This window comes from Lutra lutra, chromosome 3 (assembly GCF_902655055.1).
Source record: "Lutra lutra chromosome 3, mLutLut1.2, whole genome shotgun sequence".
NCBI lineage: Eukaryota > Metazoa > Chordata > Mammalia > Carnivora > Mustelidae > Lutra > Lutra lutra.
The window spans coordinates 39,510,155-39,529,185 of NC_062280.1; the positions used below are offsets into that span (position 1 = coordinate 39,510,155).

General features: G+C 37.8%; 1 protein-coding gene across 1 annotated transcript in view; it reads left to right on the forward strand.

Annotated features, from left to right (window-relative positions):
• The first annotated feature begins 244 nt into the window (after positions 1-244).
• The window catches only part of PSMD1 (proteasome 26S subunit, non-ATPase 1), a 95,546-nt gene continuing 76,759 nt past the window's right edge, over positions 245-19,031 (forward strand). The window contains exons 1-7 of the mRNA XM_047721303.1: positions 245-409; positions 6,922-6,965; positions 7,587-7,660; positions 7,839-8,008; positions 11,546-11,751; positions 13,270-13,413; positions 15,446-15,672. Of these exons, the coding sequence (XP_047577259.1) occupies positions 394-409; positions 6,922-6,965; positions 7,587-7,660; positions 7,839-8,008; positions 11,546-11,751; positions 13,270-13,413; positions 15,446-15,672 (881 nt within the window). The 5' untranslated portion in view covers positions 245-393. The remainder of the gene's footprint in view (positions 410-6,921; positions 6,966-7,586; positions 7,661-7,838; positions 8,009-11,545; positions 11,752-13,269; positions 13,414-15,445; positions 15,673-19,031) is intronic.

Here is a 19,031-nt window from a genome sequence, read left to right on the forward strand (position 1 = left end):
GGGGTCCTCTTTCTGAGGGCGGCTATCCTGAAGCCTGATCGCAGGTGCCCAAGAGGGGCCGCGCTCCGGCGGGAACGCTGGACCTCGAGGAGAGTCAGAGAAAACATGGAGCTCTCCGTGCATCCTTTCGCGAGGGCCGGGGCTGCAGTGGCGGCGCAGAAAACCGCAGGCCGGGGCCGGAGAATTTGCGCCGAGCGACAGGCGGGGCGGCGGGCAGCCCCAGGGCGGGCGGGGTCCTGGAAGAGGAGCGAGCCGGCGGCCTGAGGAGGCTACTGACTGAGCACCGCACCGGGGGAGCCAGGAGGCGCGGCAGAGCGGACGGGCCCGGAGCTGACAGATAGACGGCGCGGCCGGGACGGCGAGCGAGCGGGCAGGCGCGTGCGGGACGCAGCCATGATCACTTCAGCTGGTGAGTGCGACCGCTGCCGGCGACGAAAGGGAGGAGCCGCCACGCCGGCTTTTAGCTGAGTCAGGGCCGGTGACTGGGCACCTCCCGGCAGAGCGCCGGCCTGCGCGGCCCCTCGCTGCCCACGGCCCACCCCCCGGCCTGGGGGCTGGAGGTCTGGGCCCGGCCTTTCAGGGCCCGGCGATAACCTCCGGCTCGGGGGGATCCTGCGGGCTGGAGCGCCTGGGCATCCCTCCCCAGTCACACCCCCGTGCCCGGACCCGAGGGGCTTCTTGGGCCCTTCTCCGATCCCCACCTCCGGGGAGGGGGGCGTCCTCACTTCTGTCCCTCCCGAAGGTGGCCCTGGGGCCGTCGGATCCCAGCGCTTCCCTCGCATATGGTTAGGATGGGCTGGCCCCCGGTGCGGCCGGCGGGTAGGGCAGCCTAACTACTACAGAAGTGCTCCGGCTCCGGCCCCGGCTCCATTCTCCTTGGAGTCAAATCGGAAATTACATTTGAGGCGGGTTGTTTGTGGGGCTGTTCCACGAGTATTCAGTACAGGCGCCCAGAAAACTTTTGTGTTCGGTGAAGACAGCACTTGAAGGCTGCATTATAATGATCATCTCTCTGTAGTTTGGAGGCGAGGGGCTCAGTGCGTGTTCTGCATTGAAGAAAGAATTCAGGGATGTGCGGAGCGGTTTTCTTACACTTAATCATTGCATATGTAGATCCGGGCGATGACATTGGAAATGAGATAAGCTTCAAGGATCCAGTGGAGAATTGTTAACCCCCCCTCTCCCCCAAAGATTGATTTGCATATAGGTGTCCACAGCCTTGGTGTTTTTTTGCTTGCCTGCTCACACACCCTTTTCTCGTCCTGTTTATCTACGCTTGTCCCACAAGTATTTTGTTGTAAACAGACTTGTTTGGACTAACTTGTACAGCGCTCAAACCCATGTTATTTGTGAGGATTGCTGAAAGGAATTGGTGGAGACCCTAGAGATATAAAGCTATTTTCAAAGACTTCAAGAGGTGTCACCTCTACCTGGAATTAGACTTTTGTCCCCCCGGGGGTATAAATGAGATGAATTTTAGTTCAAATAGGAAAGAGTTTTTCCAGTCACAGCTCTCTAAAGGTAAAAGGAGGGTGAAGTTTCTTACCATTTGTAAATGTAGAGCTCCTTCTGTTTCACATCTGTCCATTGCCACAGCTCTGTATTAGCCCAGGCCACCTTTATCTTTTGCCTGGGTTTCTGTAATGGCCTTAAGATTTTGTTTTTTCCACTGTTATCTTCATACAGTCCATTCTTCTTGTTATAGTCAGAGTAATTTTTTTCAAACTTTAATCACATGTCATTTTTTTTTTGCTTAACATCTCTAGGAATGTCCATTGTGTTTAGAATAAAATCCAGGCTTTTAACCAAAGACTTATATCATTGGATTCCCCCTTTGTCTTATATACTACTGTCTTCCTCACTCACTATATCCTATTCATACTGGCCTTCTTTCTGTTCCTTGAATATGTCAGTTTCTCTCCTAACCTCAGGACTCTTGCACATTCTGTTCCCTCTTTCTAGACTCTTTTTCCTCAAGTTTTCCCTTAGCTTCTCAATCTTTAGTCCCAATTCCAGTGTTAGTCTTTCCTGATCATTCTTTTAAAATATGCTGCCTGCCTCTCTTCCCCTTAGCTGTCCCCTTCCTTCACCACAGCCCTGCGATTACTTTGTTTACTTACCTGATTACTGTCTCTCTGTAGACACAAGTTTGGGCAGCAAACTTGTTCTCATAATTCTTAGAGCACCGTCAAGCAGATAGCAGAAGTTCAGAAGTATATTTAGAACGAAGGAATCAACTAATGAAATCAATAAATTAATCCCTAAAGTATTTTAAAGAGAGCCTGAAAAAATACTTAGTGGGAATATGATAGAATTTAAACATATTGAGAGTGGCAAGAGTAGTGATCTTTAAGGTACTATTCTGAGATGCTGTGGTGATTTAGTATATTTGTGTTCAGTGTGTATTTGTTACATTTACTGGATTACTTACCAGCCTTTGCCCAAAACATTTTGTCACCTTGTTTCCTGTTCTGTGGCTCACAGTGGCTTAGGATCTGTCCCAGGTGCTAAACAAGCTAGCCTCACAGTTTTGGTATGGATTCATCAGTTAATTCTTTCGTTTATTCTCTAGTCATTTGCTAGTACTAAGAACATAGTGGTGAATAAGAGGTGAACACATACTGTTTTTCAAAAGATTTGTCAGCAAAAGGGAGTGGAGAGATAGAGATCGGTGGTTGCAGGAGAGAGATGTGAGATGAGTGGTGTTTTGTGGGTTTGTAACATAATATAGGCACGTAAAGGGAAATTATGCTAAAAAGCTTTAAATTAGTAATCCCCCACTCTTTTTTCCTCTTCCTTATCCTTGGAGACAACGATTTTCAACTTATAACTGGAACGTACTTCTGTATTTATAAATAACATCCAAATGTTACTATAAATGATTGAACAAGTTTACATAATGTCTGCTTTCTTTTTATTATGGCAGAAGAGATTTTTCTAGCATCCCAGACTTTTCACATTCCTTGTATACCTTCCTCTCCCCCCCATCCAAAGGAAAGTTCTGTTTTGTTTTTAAGATGGGAAATAATATGGAGTGTAGAGTATTTATTTGATTTAGTTGTGTTCCATGAACAAAGACTGTATTTCTAAGCCAGGACAACCATGTAACAAATTAGCCATAAGTGATACCAAACAGGAGAGTGTAAAAAATTCATCACCTCGAAAATAGACTCAAAATGGATGAAGGATCTCAATGTGAGAAAGGAATCCATCAAAATCCTCGAGGAAAACACAGGCAGCAACCTCTTCGACGTCAGCCGCAGCAACATCTTCCTAGGAACATCACCAAAGGCAAGGGAAGCAAGGGCAAAAATGAACTTTTGGGATTTTATCAAGATCAAAAGCTTTTGCACAGCAAAGGAAACAGTTAACAAAACCAAAAGACAACTGACAGAATGGGAGAAGATATTTGCAAATGACATATCAGATAAAGGGCTAGTGTCCAAAATCTATAAAGAACTTAGCAAACTCAACACCCAAAGAACAAATAATCCAATCAAGAAATGGGCAGAGGACATGAACAGACATTTCTGCAAAGAAGACATCCAGATGGCCAACAGACACATGAAAAAGTGCTCCATATCACTCGGCATCAGGGAAATACAAATCAAAACCACCATGAGATATCACCTCACACCAGTCAGAATGGCTAAAATTAACAAGTCAGGAAATGACAGATGCTGGCGAGGATGCGGAGAAAGGGGAACCCTCCTACACTGTTGGTGGGAATGCAAGCTGGTGCAACCACTCTGGAAAACAGCATGGAGGTTCCTCAAAATGTTGAAAATAGAACTACCCTATGACCCTGCAATTGCACTGCTGGGTATTTACCCTAAAGATACAAACATAGTGATCCGAAGGGGCACATGCACCCGAATGTTTATAGCAGCAATGTCTACAATAGCCAAACTATGGAAAGAACCTAGATGTCCATCTACAGACGAATGGATAAAGAAGATGTGGTATATATACACAATGGAATACTATGCAGCCATCAAAAGAAATGAAATCTTGCCATTTGCGACGACGTGGATGGAACTAGAGGGTATCATGCTTAGCGAAATAAGTCAATCGGAGAAAGACAACTATCATATGATCTCCCTGATATGAGGGAGAGGAGATGCAACATGGGGGGTCGAGGGGGTAGGAGAAGAGTAAATGAAACAAGATGGGATTGGGAGGGAGACAAACCATAAGTGACTCTTAATCTCACAAAACAAACTGAGGGTTGATGGGGGGAGGGGGTTGGGAGAGGGGGTGGGGTTATGGATATCGGGGAGGGTATGTGCTATGGTGAGTGTTGTGAAGTGTGTAAACCTGGCGATTCGCAGACCTGTACCCCTGGGGATAAAAATATATGTTTATAAAGCTGTAAAAAAAAAAAAAAGAAAGAAAGGATGAATCCCCAAGTTTTGTAGCAACATGGACGGGACTGGAAGAGATTATGCTGAGTGAAATAAGTCAAGCAGAGAGAGTCAATTATCATATGGTTTCACTTATTTGTGGAGCATAACAAATAGCATGGAGGACAAGGGGAGATGGAGAGGAGAAGGGAGTTGAGGGAAATTGGAAGGGGAGGTGAACCATGAGAGACTATGGACTCTGAAAAACGATCTGAGAATTTTGAAGGGGTGGGGGGTGGGAGGTTGGGGGCACCAGGTGGTGGGTATTGTAGAGGGCACGGATTGCATGGAGCACTGGGTGTGGTGCAAAAATAATGAATACTGTTATGCTGAAAAAAAATAAAAAAATTAAAAAAAAAAAAATTCATCACCTCTTTTGGTAAAAGCAGTTCAGATACATGATTGATTGATGATAGCCAGTGGGTAGCATTTTTAGTATGTTGATGAAGTGTTCTGCTGTTTATGATCTGTTCTACAGTTAAAGCATTATTCTCTGTCATCTATTCCATATCACTAGTTCACCAAACCCTCAACCCCCCATTACATTTTTTTTAAAGATTTTATTTATTTATTTGACAGAGAGAGATCACAAGCAGGCAGAGAGAAAGGAGGAAGCAGGCTCCCTGCTGAGCAGAGAGCCCGATGCGGGGCTCGATCCCAGGACCCTGAGATCATGACCTGAGCCGAAGGCAGCGGCCCAACCCACTGAGCCACCCAGGCACCCCCCCGCCCCGCATTACATTTTTTAATCTGTCTTCTCTGCATTCTGTCAGTTTAGCCTCTCTGTTCTGGACTTGTCATACCAGACTAGAGTACCAAGAAGTTCTTTCTGTCTGCTCTTATGCTTTTAGAATAGTAGTATGCCCTAGCCAACACCATGGTGTACTTTTGTTGGCTAAATGTTGTATCCTTTCCTGTATGGCTCTCTAAAGACTGCTGGAGCTACTTGGCAAACCTACACTTACCATTTAAAAATGGCTACATCTTGGGGCGCCTGGGTGGCTCAGTCGTTAAGTGTCTGCCTTTGGCTCAGGTCATGGTCCCAGGGTCCTGAGATTGAGCCCCATATGGGGCTCCCTGCTCACCTGAAAGCCTGCTTCTCCCTCTCCCATTCCCCCTGCTTATGTTCCCTCTCTCACTTTGTCTCTCTCTGTCAAGTAAATAAAATCTTTTAAAAAAATGGTTACATCTCCTAAGTAAATTTGTCATGACGCTTTTTAATCAACTCACAGTTTCTTTTATCTTTTTTTGAAAAGATTTTATTTAGTTATTTGATGCAGAGAGAGAGAGCGAGCTCAAGAAGCGGGAGTGGAGGGCAGAGGGAGAGGGAGAAGCAGGCTCCCATCAAGCAAGGAGCCTAGAGCGGGACTTGATCCCAGGACCCGAGCTAAAGGCAGATGCTTAACCAACTGAGCCACTCAGGCGCCCCTCAACTCACAGTTTGAATTCAGTGTTCCAGAATGACTTTAAGATCTATATGGAAAACATATATCTGAGAGACAGTTTAGTTTTCTTTGTTTTTTTTTTTGTGTGTGTGTGGTGTTTGTTTCTTTGTGGTTTAAGGACTTAATTTCCCTTATATTTTTCCCAAAAATCCCTTCGGTATATGACCAGGTGTGTTCTTTTCAGTATCCTTCACTTTCCAGCGTCTGCTAACACCTCAAGGTCATGTGGGGAACACTGTGCTTGGGTAATTGGAAGTCAGAACAAGATAGCTCATCATTTAACATACCTTCTAGGTTACTTGTGATATAAAAGTGGTGCCTTAATATAGGCATCTTGAAATAATTGATATATTTTACTCTGTGGAGTTGATGACTATACCTTTTTTTGTAAATAATTTTATAACTCTTTATTTATTTTGTGTGAATAAGTTTTTTCTAAAATTGTCTAGGAAAGTTTTGATTAGTACGCTAAGCCAAAGTTCTCCAACTGTAATATCAGTATCACAAGGAAAATTTGTGGCCCATACCCACAATTTATAATTCAGGAGATCTAGGATGAGACCAAGAATTTGCATTTTTAACAAGTTCCCAGGAAATGCTAATTCCGTGGGTTCAAGGGCTGCACTTTGAAAACCACTGAATTTGGTAAATGTGATTTTTGTGGTGTCATAAGGGTTTGATAACACAGTTCTTAAACTTCAAAATAGGAACATTTACAATTTTATTTATTTATTTAAGATTTTATTTATTTTACAGAGAGAGACACAGTGAGAGAGGAAATACAAGCAGGGGGAGTGAGAAAGGGAGAAGCAGACTTCTCACCAAACAGGGAGCCCGATATGGGGCTCAATTCCAGGACCCTGGGATCATGACCTGAGCCGAAGGCAGACGCTTAATGACTGAGCCGCCCAGGCGCCCCATAAACATTTACAATTTTAAAGAATAATCATTCTTCTAGTGAAGTCACTTCTCAAAAAATACTTACTTTTTCCAATTGTGGTATATTTTTGACTAAGCAGTATCTTTTATCTTAGCATATGCTTTATAATTATGATATACTTTTTATCTTATAGCTGGAATTATTTCTCTTCTGGATGAGGAAGAACCACAGCTTAAGGTATGAGTTGAAGTCAAATTAACTGGGGTTAATTTGAGTGCTTTGAAACTTTAAATTGAGCCATATTTGTGTGTTTTCCATATAGCCATCTTACCCAGTCTGTAGCCATTCAAATTTAGCCCCCCACCCCAGGACAGTATTTTGGCAATATGCTATCTCAAATAGCATATTGGTTTTCCCTAGAGTTTAACAAAGCTAAGGTAAATAATTCTAATTATGGCACCAGAACACTCCCCACCCACCCTTGTTTCTTTATCAAAGGAAAGCACAAAAAAATTGTTTATTCTTTGTCACATATTTTTAAATTATTTGTATTTGACTAAAATGGCACATACTTAAAGTGGTTCTACACACCTGAATTTACTTATATCCAGTAATTAATTTTATATATATAGAGGAGAAAGATGCTTATTATGGTAAGGAATGAACTATGGCTAGTCTGATGTTTTATGATTAAAAACTAAAAAGGAAATCTATAAACCTAAGAGAAAACATGAGTCAGTAAATTTTTGTATTTGTCATAGATTAAACATTTTAGTAAATATGATTGAGAATTTGGCCATTGATTTGTCAGAAACTTTTTTTTTGTAAAAAATTGTATTTTATTTTTATCTTCTACAGGAATTTGCACTACACAAGTTGAATGCAGTAGTCAATGACTTCTGGGCAGAAATTTCTGAGTCTGTAGATAAAATGTAAGAAATTATTTTATTTCTATGAATTGGATTAAAGTAGATCAACTAATTATCTGTGGATGTGGGTCATGTGGCTTATTAATTCACTTAGAAATGTGTTGCTACTAAATATATTTAAATTTGGGATTTTTAAGGAAAACCAGTTTGAGCTAGGCTTATACTTCCTAATTTCTTTCAGAGAAGTTTTGTATGAAGATGAAGGTTTCCGGAGTCGGCAGTTTGCAGCCTTAGTGGCATCTAAAGTATTTTATCACCTTGGGGCTTTTGAGGAATCTCTGAATTATGCACTTGGAGCTGGTGACCTCTTCAATGTCAATGACAACTCTGAATATGTGGAGACTATTATAGGTAATTATTTTCTATCTGGTAAAGCTTTATTTTGGCTTTTTTCTTGCTGTAGTACATATAACATTTTTTTCCTGAATTACTTCTTGCTGTTGCCAAATTTAATTTTAATTGGAAGTTCACAGTCCTATAATCTTATGCAAGCTGAGTTTTTAGATCTGCCTTCCAATTTTGTGATTTTTTTTTTTTTTGGCATAATGAACAGTAACATTAGTAAGTTATAGTAAAGACACCTCAAAAAACATTTTAAGAATGAATCTAAGAAATTAATCAGAAATAGCCTAATCACATATAGTAGTTATCTTAGCTTAATCAGCATAAAGGTAGTTATGGTTATTGTTACTCCAATGAGCATTCTGTTCTATGAAAAACTTAGATTATTATGAGTAACAAACTAAAGGACAGCAATTTGTAGAGATGTTTCTAATACTGGAAATCATTATTGACTACCTCCATATTCCAGGCACTGTGCCACTCATTCTTCATGGCATGGTTTATTCCACAGCTGTCCCATAAGGAAGGTGCTTTCCCTGTTTTACAAATGAAAAAACTCAGGTTTCGAGATGATAGAGACACGTGACTATTAAATAGGAGAGTCAGAATTTAAAAGTCCGGCTTATTTCAAAATCCACATTGTTTCTACTAGCAACCATCATTTTCTCCTTTGTTTATTTTTGAAGGGGAGAATAGCATACTGGCAAGACTTTGGGCTCTCTATCTTGTAAATTAAACTATAACTATGTAATGTTTTATTCAAAGATTTGTAGCTTTAAAAAATGTTTGAAAACTCCTGATCTAGTAGGTGAAAGAGCAGACTATATACCCATCAGACAAGTCTGTCAGAGTATCAAGCTTTTGCTCATAGTTATGGAGAGCCCAAGTGGTGTGCAATGGAGATCTTTTTTTAATTGCTGATTTAGAAGAGGTCTGCATTATTCACCTGAACCCTTAGAAAGAAAACTTTGGTATTCTCTTTCAGAAATTGGAAAGTGCTGCACAAAGTGGTCCAAAGGGATACTTTCAGATGTTTCTGATGTTCTAACTAGAATTCTGCATTTATGGTTTTAAAGTTTTTGCCATGGTGGTGTGAAAATGTTACATGTAACTTACTGCTGTTGGTGGCTCATTGAATTGGAGTTTTCATCCGTAAATCTTATGGAAAGAACAAGTGGTTTTAAAGTATAGACCATAACATTTGAAACATGGAACACTTTCTCTATATTGAGTTAGAAATGGGGAGTTAAATACACTTAACCTCTCTTCTTTTATTTCAAGGATTTTTTTGATGAATACTGATAATTTTTTCTACAATGATGTGCATTGCTACTATTTTCCAGATCATGTTTTAAACAGGACCGTTGGTCTGTAAGGGACTATGATGTGATAGATGCCTTCCTGCTTTCTAAATGCTATGTATCATGTTAGCTTGTAGAAGGCAATTGTTGATAAATAGACCAATTCTGTTTGCTTTTCTTTGTGTAGCAGTGGGGTTCACCCTTCTAGTTTTGTAGGGACTTTTAGAATGGATTAATTTGGGAGCACCTAGGTGGTCCAGTTGGTTGAGTGTCCCAACTCTTGGTTTTGGCTCAGGTCTTGATCTCAGGGTTGAGGGATCAAACCCAGGCGCAGAGCCTGCTTGAGAATCTTTCTCCCTCTCCCCCACTTCCCCTTCACCTGTGCGTGCACTCGTGCTTTCTTGCTCACTCTCAAATAAATAAATAAATAAATAAATAAATAAAAGGAATTGATTGTGGGGCACCTGGGTGGCTCAGTGGGTTAAAGCCTCTGCCTTCGGCCCAGGTCATGATCCCAGGGGCCTGGGATTGAGCCCTGCATCGGGCTCTCTGCTCAGCAGGGAGCCTGCTTCCCTCTCTCTCTCTCTGCCTGCCTCTCTGCCTACTTGTGATCTCTGTCAAATAAATAAATAAAATCTTTAAAAAAAAAAAAAAAAAGGAATGGATTGTTTTGACCATCAGTGAAATTTGTGAGGAGATACACAAAATAGAATTTGGGAAAGACTTCCTAGAATCTTAATGAATATTATATATCCAGAAAATTCAAGGCTAGTAAATTTTCTTTCTGTTCTAAAAAGAGTTCAGCTGGGAATGAGACTAGATTCTGGGATATAGTTATGATATAAACCTGGTAAGTGAAAGCATGAATCTCATTTGAAACCTAGGAGGTTTTTTTTTTTTCCCTTCATTTACAATTTAAGGAAAATTCTCCAACTGTTATAATTCTGAGGTTCTTTTCTAGTAGAGTAGGTGTAATGTTTCCTCACTTAACTACATTTGGTTTAAAACGCTCCTATTAGGGCCTGCTAAAGATTTTCTGCAACCAGGATTGTTTAAGATCTGCTTTGTGACTGCCACTTTGTCCTTATTAACTGTATGTAAACCTTCATAGTTCTGTCTGGATGGCCTCTGAATGTGATATATTCCAATTTGTAAAAGGACTCTGTTTCTCCCAAAATATAGATCCATTTAATTTGGGCCATCTAGTGGACCAGTAATTCTTTATGCTAATTCAAATCATTTGTTTCCCAGGGCTATAGTTTGTAACTAATTAATTTTGTCCATGTACCCTTTCTTTTTGAAAGGGACAGTAACAAGTCAATGAGTTATAGGGAGTATAACTATTTTAGGTCATTCACTTGGGTGACTATCTTCCTTATGAGGGTGGAAGAAGGCTTAGGGAAATTCCCTCCATTGGTTATTCCTAATAAGTTTAAAGTGTGATTGTAAAGTAGTGTGAATTGTAAACAAACTTTAATATTTCTCAACAACTATCCTATTGGCCCCCTTCAGTATGTTGCCCTGTCTGCCCCATTCAGCCAAATCATTGTGTAATATGAAAGTCAAAGCCTGCATGTAGATAATACTGCTGCGTGAATTTTAAGACTGGCAGTGGCAGTGGGGGTGGGGGGCTGGGAGTGGGGATTGCATAGATTTCACCCACCTTTCTTTGCAACAGTATTTCAACAGATTTGCTACAGTTGCTGGAAAGGTTTTTGGAAATCTTTGGAATTGCCTTTGGAATCTGTGGTACATTTCAGGTCATTCACCAGTATTTTAGGAAGATGATTTAGACAAGGCCTCTACTGTCTTGAGCTATTAGTTTCACTAATTTGAGGAAGTCTAATAATTTATTGCTCTGTGATAATTTTTACAATAGGTCTTTTTAAATATCCTCAGTAATGGCAAGTATTTGTTTTTGAAAGTGAAAACAGTAGCTATTTGTAGCCAACGCTGTCTAATAAGCAGTACAGTTGAGTAATATAATGGTCAAAATATAATACAAAGAAATGTTTTGAATACTGTCAGCCTCATTGGGATTAGTTTGTAAACTCTCCAGTATAATTGTTACTAAGGGAATAGTATTAATTTGAATGTATAACATCTAGAGTTAAAAAATTTTTTAATTTGCTTATTACTCTGTAGTTATCCCATAAATTTTTATGATTAAAAAATGTAGGCATTTGTCTTTTCTAGTAGGTTAGCCCTGTTAATAAGGTGATTTGTTATTTTATTTTCCTCATAGCAAAATGCATTGATCACTACACCAAACAGTGTGTGGAAAATGCAGATTTGCCGGAAGGCGAAAAAAAACCAATTGACCAGAGATTGGAAGGCATTGTAAATAAAATGTTCCAGCGATGTCTAGACGATCACAAGTATAAGCAGGCCATTGGTATTGCTCTGGAGACACGAAGACTGGATGTCTTTGAGAAGACTATACTGGAGTCGGTAGGTAGATGATGTGATTTTAGAGATTGTTATTGATGGGGAATTGGCAAGGCAAGTCATTAAAACTAAAAACCATGGGTAGTGAAGAGAAAATCTTAGGAATAATAAGGTGCTCTTTTGCCAGATGTTTTCTTTTCATGTTTATGTATGAACCTTGGCTGTGTTTTGTGGTCATCAAGTACCTGCTTTTATCTTACCACATTCATTACTTTGTAGTTGTACATGGGGAAGTTGTTTTAATTATCCTGCCCTTTTTAAGAAGCCAAATCTTCTGTTAATCTCTTGGAGCCTTATGTTTTTTCATAGGGTTTAACAGTATAGTAATTAATTAATTGTGTTACTTGGTAGTTAATATCTGTGTTCAGCAGCAGTGATAAGATTTAAATGAGTAAATGACCTAATGTGATAGAATTGAACCTTGTTTTACTTGGTTTCATTTTTGGGCAGTTGTAGCCTCTCTCTTTGTTCCAGTGAATAGAATTAAAATACTTGTTTTCATTCACTAACAAATACTTTTGGGTGTCTACTCAGTCAGACATTGTTCTAGGCATTGGAGATGTTGTGGCAAATGACACCAACAAAGTTTCTTTTCAGATGGAACAATCCACTGGAGGAATAGGCAGATGAGCAAATAAAAATATAAAGTAAAGATGTGCAATGTTCAAAAAAAAGAACAAAGCAGAGTAAGAAATGCATCTTAGTTTGCATCCCAGAGCATGTGGATATAACTTGTTTTATGAAACAGTACCTACTTTCACTACTTCTGATGTAACTGATATTTTAAAATTGTATTTCATCAAAAACGCTGGTCCCATAAAGTTTATTTCATTAATGGGTCACAACTTGTTTTTTGAGAAATACTCCCATAGCTCTTCAATATGCTTGTTTATGTTGAAGGGACTTTTATAGGTCAGTATCTAAGATACCAAAGACGCTTCAGAGAACTGCAAGATATACATAGTTCGGAGTCAGAATCTCCTTAGGAAGAGCATCCTCTAGATGTGACAGCACCCGAAGCCTGAGTCATTCAGAGCTGGAGAATAGTTCTATCCTACGGTGTTCCTGGCTCTCAAGTATAGGCAAGGCAGTTTTCAGTTTTATGAAAAACCTTTCATAAAACTGAAAACCTGTTTTCATAAAACGTTTTATGTTTTATGAAGACAGGTTTCAGAGTTATAAAAAACGTAACCACTTGGTATATGGACAGTTGTATATATCTTTTTTTAAAATAATTAACAGCACCACTCTTTTATAGTATTCTGTGTTCACATAGTGAGGATTCAGGATGATCATTAAATATTGTTTTCAACCCATTTCTTCATGAAAACAGGAAAATAAGTAATTTTCTTCAAGATTTTAATCTAAAATGTTGATTTTTAAGTTCTGTTGTTTAAGTTGCAGATAATTGTTTGACTGCTTAAAATAACTAAAGAATGTAGATGAAAATAATATGATTACCAAATAAACACAATGCATCAGTAACCAGATGATGATGTATCTTGAAATTCTGTCTTTCAGAATGATGTCCCAGGAATGCTAGCTTATAGCCTCAAGCTCTGCATGTCTTTAATGCAGAATAAACAATTTCGGAATAAGGTACTAAGGGTTCTAGTTAAAATCTACATGAACCTGGAGAAACCCGATTTCATCAATGTTTGTCAGGTACTTCTATTACATTATGTTATCTTACTTCCTATCACACTACTTTATGCTGCAGTGCTGGGCTGTGATATGTGTATTACATTGCATTATGTTACATTGTGTACCTCTAATGGTATCATACATGTGTCTCAGTTGATCTTGACAACAGCTTGTGACAATTAAGGTGTACACTTATACTCTTTTTTACTGGTAAGAAGCAATCTTACAAAACTAAAAAACTGCTATGTTTTCATGCATTCTGTGTATTCTTTTTATATTTGAAAGTATTGCAGACATTTAAAGAAATTTTGGAAACTAGGTTAAAAGAAAAATAAAAGGTAGAAGAGGTAAAAACAGTATGTATGTTGTATCATTCTAAAGCGAATTTCAGGTGTAAAAATGATCTTTGGTGTTATTACCCAAACAGAACTAAAACATTTAGGTATATTTTATCTCTTTTCATGTATGAATTTGCTTGTACATTTTTAAAAATTAAGATGATCCAGAAAATGCCAAGTGTATCTTTCCCTTTCCCCAGGCCTTTTCTCCAAGATAATGCATAGGTGTTTTTCTTTTATTTATTAGCACCTTTTAATGGCTACATTGGATTTTTTTGACCGGAAGTGAAGTTTGCTTTTTAACAATTACCATACTGTATAAATTTTTGTATTCTGCTTAGAACATAGTATTGTATCACAGGTTTTGTTACTTTTTCACTGTAATATAGTCTCATGCTATTTTATAGTCATTCTCTATACATTTTTTAAAATTTAGAGTAATGCATCCTTTTTTAAATGCTTTTTGAAGCAAGTTTGAAACAGGAAAGACTGGAAGAAAAATCATTTATTTCACCCAAAGTCAACATTTTAGTGTATTTCTTTTCACTTTTCTCTATATAGTCTTTGGAGTTTTGTTTGCTTCTAAATATTCTAAATAGTTTTTAATCATTTTTTTTTAATTGTTGTGTTTTAAAACTCACATGAAAACTCATAGTCCTCTGCTTACCTATGTATATCAGTTTTATTTCTCAGAGGCAATTTTATTTCTTTTTAGCTGTTTTATTTCTTGTCCTTTCAAAACTTTATAAAACTTTTACATTTTAAAATATATCTTTTTGAACATTCTTGTGATTCAAAATTTGAAAAGAACCAATGGGTATACAGTGAAAAGTCTTTGCACTCCTTTCCTTTGACTCCTAAGTTCCTTTCTTTGGAGGCAAATAGTATCAATTATATATATCCTTCCAATTTTAGCATTTTTCCATGTTCTGAGTCTTCACAAACTGTTGCTCCAACTTTTTGTTGACTGTACAGTAGTCATTTGGTGGATGTACTTTGCCTTACTTAACCATTCTCTATTATTGGTCATTTATTTTGTTTCCATTATTTCCTATTCTTAATTTGATTAACACTTTGATTAATATGTTCATTTTGAAATTAGCTATTTGCTACTTTAAGGAAACAAAATTTAAATTGAATTCTTAAAAAATAAAAATATTAAATTTATTGGATAGCTTGATTAAAACATGTGACAGAGTAAGAGTGAGAAGAGAGATATGTCCAAATGGTCATTTTAGTGCCTTTTATTCTGGCCCACCATGATACGATGTCCGTTAAATAAATGAATGACCCCTGTAATTTATGGTTAAGCAGAAAATTCAAATTAAGGAGCACTTGATAATAAAATACAGGTAAGATTTGATGAAGCTAAGGGTCATTCACCTACCAGTTACTGAGTACTGCTAATTGCCAGGTAAAATCAGATGCCATTTTCAGGAAAGCTCTGTCTAGTGCCAGGATCAGAAATAAGAGTGCTAGAACTGGAATTAAAGTTTTTTTTTTTTTTTTTTTTTTTTTTTTTTGTTTTTTTTTTGGAATTAAAGTTTCAAATTAATTTTTTTTAAAGAAATGGAGTGCTAGAACAGTTCATCTTCCCCAGTTTGCCTGTGCTTATATTTTAAAGTTTCCTGTATTATAACTGTTTGTCAATGTCTTAAGTATTTTGTAGACACAGTTTTCAATTATTATGTAATTGTTCTTTATCTGCATTTCAGTGCTTAATTTTCTTAGATGATCCTCAGGCTGTGAGTGATATCTTAGAAAAACTGGTAAAGGAAGACAACCTCCTGATGGCTTATCAGATTTGTTTTGATTTGTATGAAAGTGCTAGCCAGCAGTTTTTGTCATCTGTAATCCAGAATCTTCGAACTGTTGGTACCCCTATTGCTTCTGTGCCTGGATCCACCAATACGGGTACTATTCCAGGATCAGAGAAAGACAGGTATAAGTATCTTTTTCTGCACCAGAACTAATTGAACAATCTTTATCTTATTTTGCACATAGGTGGAATATTCATTGACCACATAGTCTAAGAATTAATTTCAGAATTAGTTTTCTTAGGTTGTAAAGTCTTAATAAGGCTATTGCTCTGTTTTGCACTCTGCTGAGCACCTTAAAGAATACCAAAGAAAGGGACCTTTCTAGAAAGAAATGGAAGTGATTGACAGGGAGGGCCAATTGCATATGTGCTACCTAACCACATAAATTAAAAATTTCAGATGGGTGGGGCACTTTGGTGACTTAGTAGGTTAATCAGATGCTCAGGTCTTGCTCCTAGGGTCATGGGTTCAAGCCCCATATTAGGCTCCATACCCAGCATGGAGCCTACTTAAAAAAAATCTCATATGGGTTAGGTGGGCTAGATTTTAGATACTTGGAAAGTAAGAAACATTTCCAGCTTTTTCTGCTTCTTTTAAAACTAAATATACATTTATCTTAGGCTAATACAGTACTAGATTTTATTTTCCTGGTTTTTTTCCTTACATATTTAGGGTACTTATTAAAAATATTTAAATGTGTCTTTGTTATGGGACTCCTGGGTGGCTCAGTCAGTTAAGTGTTCGACTCTTCACTCAGCTCAGGTCATGATCTCAGAGTCATGAGGTTGAGCCCCATATTGGGTTCCATGCTGGGTGTGGAGTCTGCTTAAGATTCTCTCCCTTTCTCTCTCTCCCTCAAAAAAAAAAAAAAAAGTGTCTTTTATGCCACATTTTTCCTTTTAAAGTTGTTTACACAGCACTGAAGAGTTATTTTTCTGAACCCTAAATGTCATCACTGTTTCAACCTCCAATACGTTACAAAACACATTTCATATAAAATTCTAAGTCTTGAACATGGCCTGCGAGGTTATACATGATCTGTCCTGTCCATAGCCCTCAACTCATCTCTTGCTGCTTTCTTCCTTACTTATTGCTTTCAGATTTCACTGGCCTTCTAACTTGTCCTCAAAAACACCAGAAATAGTCCTGCCCTCGGTAAGGTTTTCTTGAATTTTAGTTTTTAGTATTTGTTTTCTTCCCTCTAATTTTCTTTTTGGGGGCCTATTGTTATATGTAAGTTAGATTTTCTTTTCCCATCTTCTGCTCCTCTGTATTTCTCACTTTCTTTTCATCCTTTTCAGCTCTTCAGTTCTTTCTTTTAATGGAAAAATATTTTAAATACTAAAGAATACACATATCCTCAAAAACAGTTCAATGAGTTCTGACCGTATAAACACCCATATAACCATCACCTCTATTATCGTCCCAGAAACTGCCTCTGTGGCCTTTGAGTTCAACCCGTGCCCCTGAGGCAACCACTGGTTTGCTTTCTGTCAACATATATTAGTTTTGCCAGTTCTTGAACTTCATAAAAATGAATCATACAGTGTGTATTCTTTTGTTTCTGCTTCTTTCGCTCAGCACATTTGTGATGTATATCTGTGTTTTTTGGGTGAATCAGTAACTGATTCCTTTTCATTATTGAGCAGCATTTTGTTGTATGACTATACCACAGTTTGTTTACTCGTTATTATATTAATGGACATTTGGGTTGTTTCAGAACAGGACTATTAGGAACATTCCTGTACAAGTCTTTTTGTGGACAGATGTTTTCATTTCTCTTGGATAAATATGTAGGATTAGAATAGCTGGGTCAAAGGGTATACGTTTAACTTGGTAGGAATCTGCCAGACTATTTTCCAACGTGGTTGCCCATTTTACCCTCCCAGCAGCAGTATATTAGCATTTGTTTGCCAACATTAGGTGTTACCAGTTTCTTTAATATTCATCCCAGTGATAAAAGTGGTGTTTTGTTATAAAATTAATTTTTAAAGTTTTTATTTATTTGAGAGAGAGAGATTGAGTGAGAGAGAGAGAGCACAAACCAGGGGAAGAAGCAGAGGGAGAAGCAGACTCCCTGCTGAGCAGGGAGCCTGATGTGAGGCTCAGTGACAGGACCCTGAGCTCATGACCTGAGCTGAAGGCAGATGCTTAACTGACGGAGCCACCCAGGCGCCTGTATTTGTTATATTGTTAATATTTTCTCCCAGTCTTTGGCTTATCTTTTCTTTTTATTGATGGTATTTTTTGATGAATGGAAGCTTTTTTTTGGTAATCTAATTTTCCATTATGTATCCCAATCTAAGAAATTATTTGCAAACTTCATGGTTATAAAGATACTCTGCTACACTTTTTTCCAGAAGCTATATGGTTTTAGGTTTTATGTTTAGGTATGTGGTAGAACTCAGCTTAACCCTTTGTATGTGGTGTGAAGTAGTAGAGTTTGTTTAAATATGTGGATATCTAGTAGTTCCATTACCATTTGTTTAAAAGACTATCCTTTCCCTACTGAATTGCCTTTGAGCCTTTGACATGTGATATGTTGATAGATTGTTCTGTTCTTTTCTATTTACCTATTCATCTTTCCTTATAGCTGTACCATAATATTTTTAGTACTGAAGTTTATAGTCTTTGAAATTACGTTAATGAAGACCTAAAGTTTTGACCTCCCTTCTCTCCCCCTCGCCACCAAGATTGTTTTGGATCTCTTGCATTTCTTTAAGACTGGGAGGATTCTAATTGGGATTGTGTTGAATCTCTTCAATTTGGAACAAATTGAAATCCTTAACAATACAAGTCTTATCTATAAGCATAGTATTCTTCATTTATTTAGATTTTCTTTTAATTTTTCTCAGCAGCATTTTATAGATTTTAGTTCAGAGATTTTGTACATTTTTTTCTTAAATTCATTCCTATGTATATTTTTTGATGTATTATAAGTGGTATGGTAAATTTCAGTTTCTAATTGTGGCCAGTATGTGGAAATACAATTGATTTTTTATATTAATGTTGAGTCCCGTAACCTTGTTTAAATCAGTTAGGTCTAGTAATATAGATCGTCCTATAGAATTTTCTACATAGGAATCACATCATCTGGATAGAAACAATTTTACTTCTTCCTTTGTAACTTTCATGTTTTTTTTCCCCCTGCTTTGTTTTTCTGCATTGGCTCTGATTTCCAATTGGGTAGACCTTAGAGTGAACATCCTTCATTCCTGATCTTAGGGAAGTAGCATTTGGTTTATTCCTTGTTAATTAAAATTTTTCTTTCTTGCCTTGTCCTTTTTTCATGTTGTGTTTGTTTGCCCCTCTGAATTAATCTTCTAAAATTATTTTTTTCTTCATTTCTAATTTTTCCCTAGTTTGATTATTTCATTTCTGAGTTTCCTAATTCTGACATGTTTTATTCTTTTATATCTTACGTAATTTTCTTAGTTTTTTACCTCTTTTGAAATGATCTTTCTCTCTCTCTCTCTCTTTT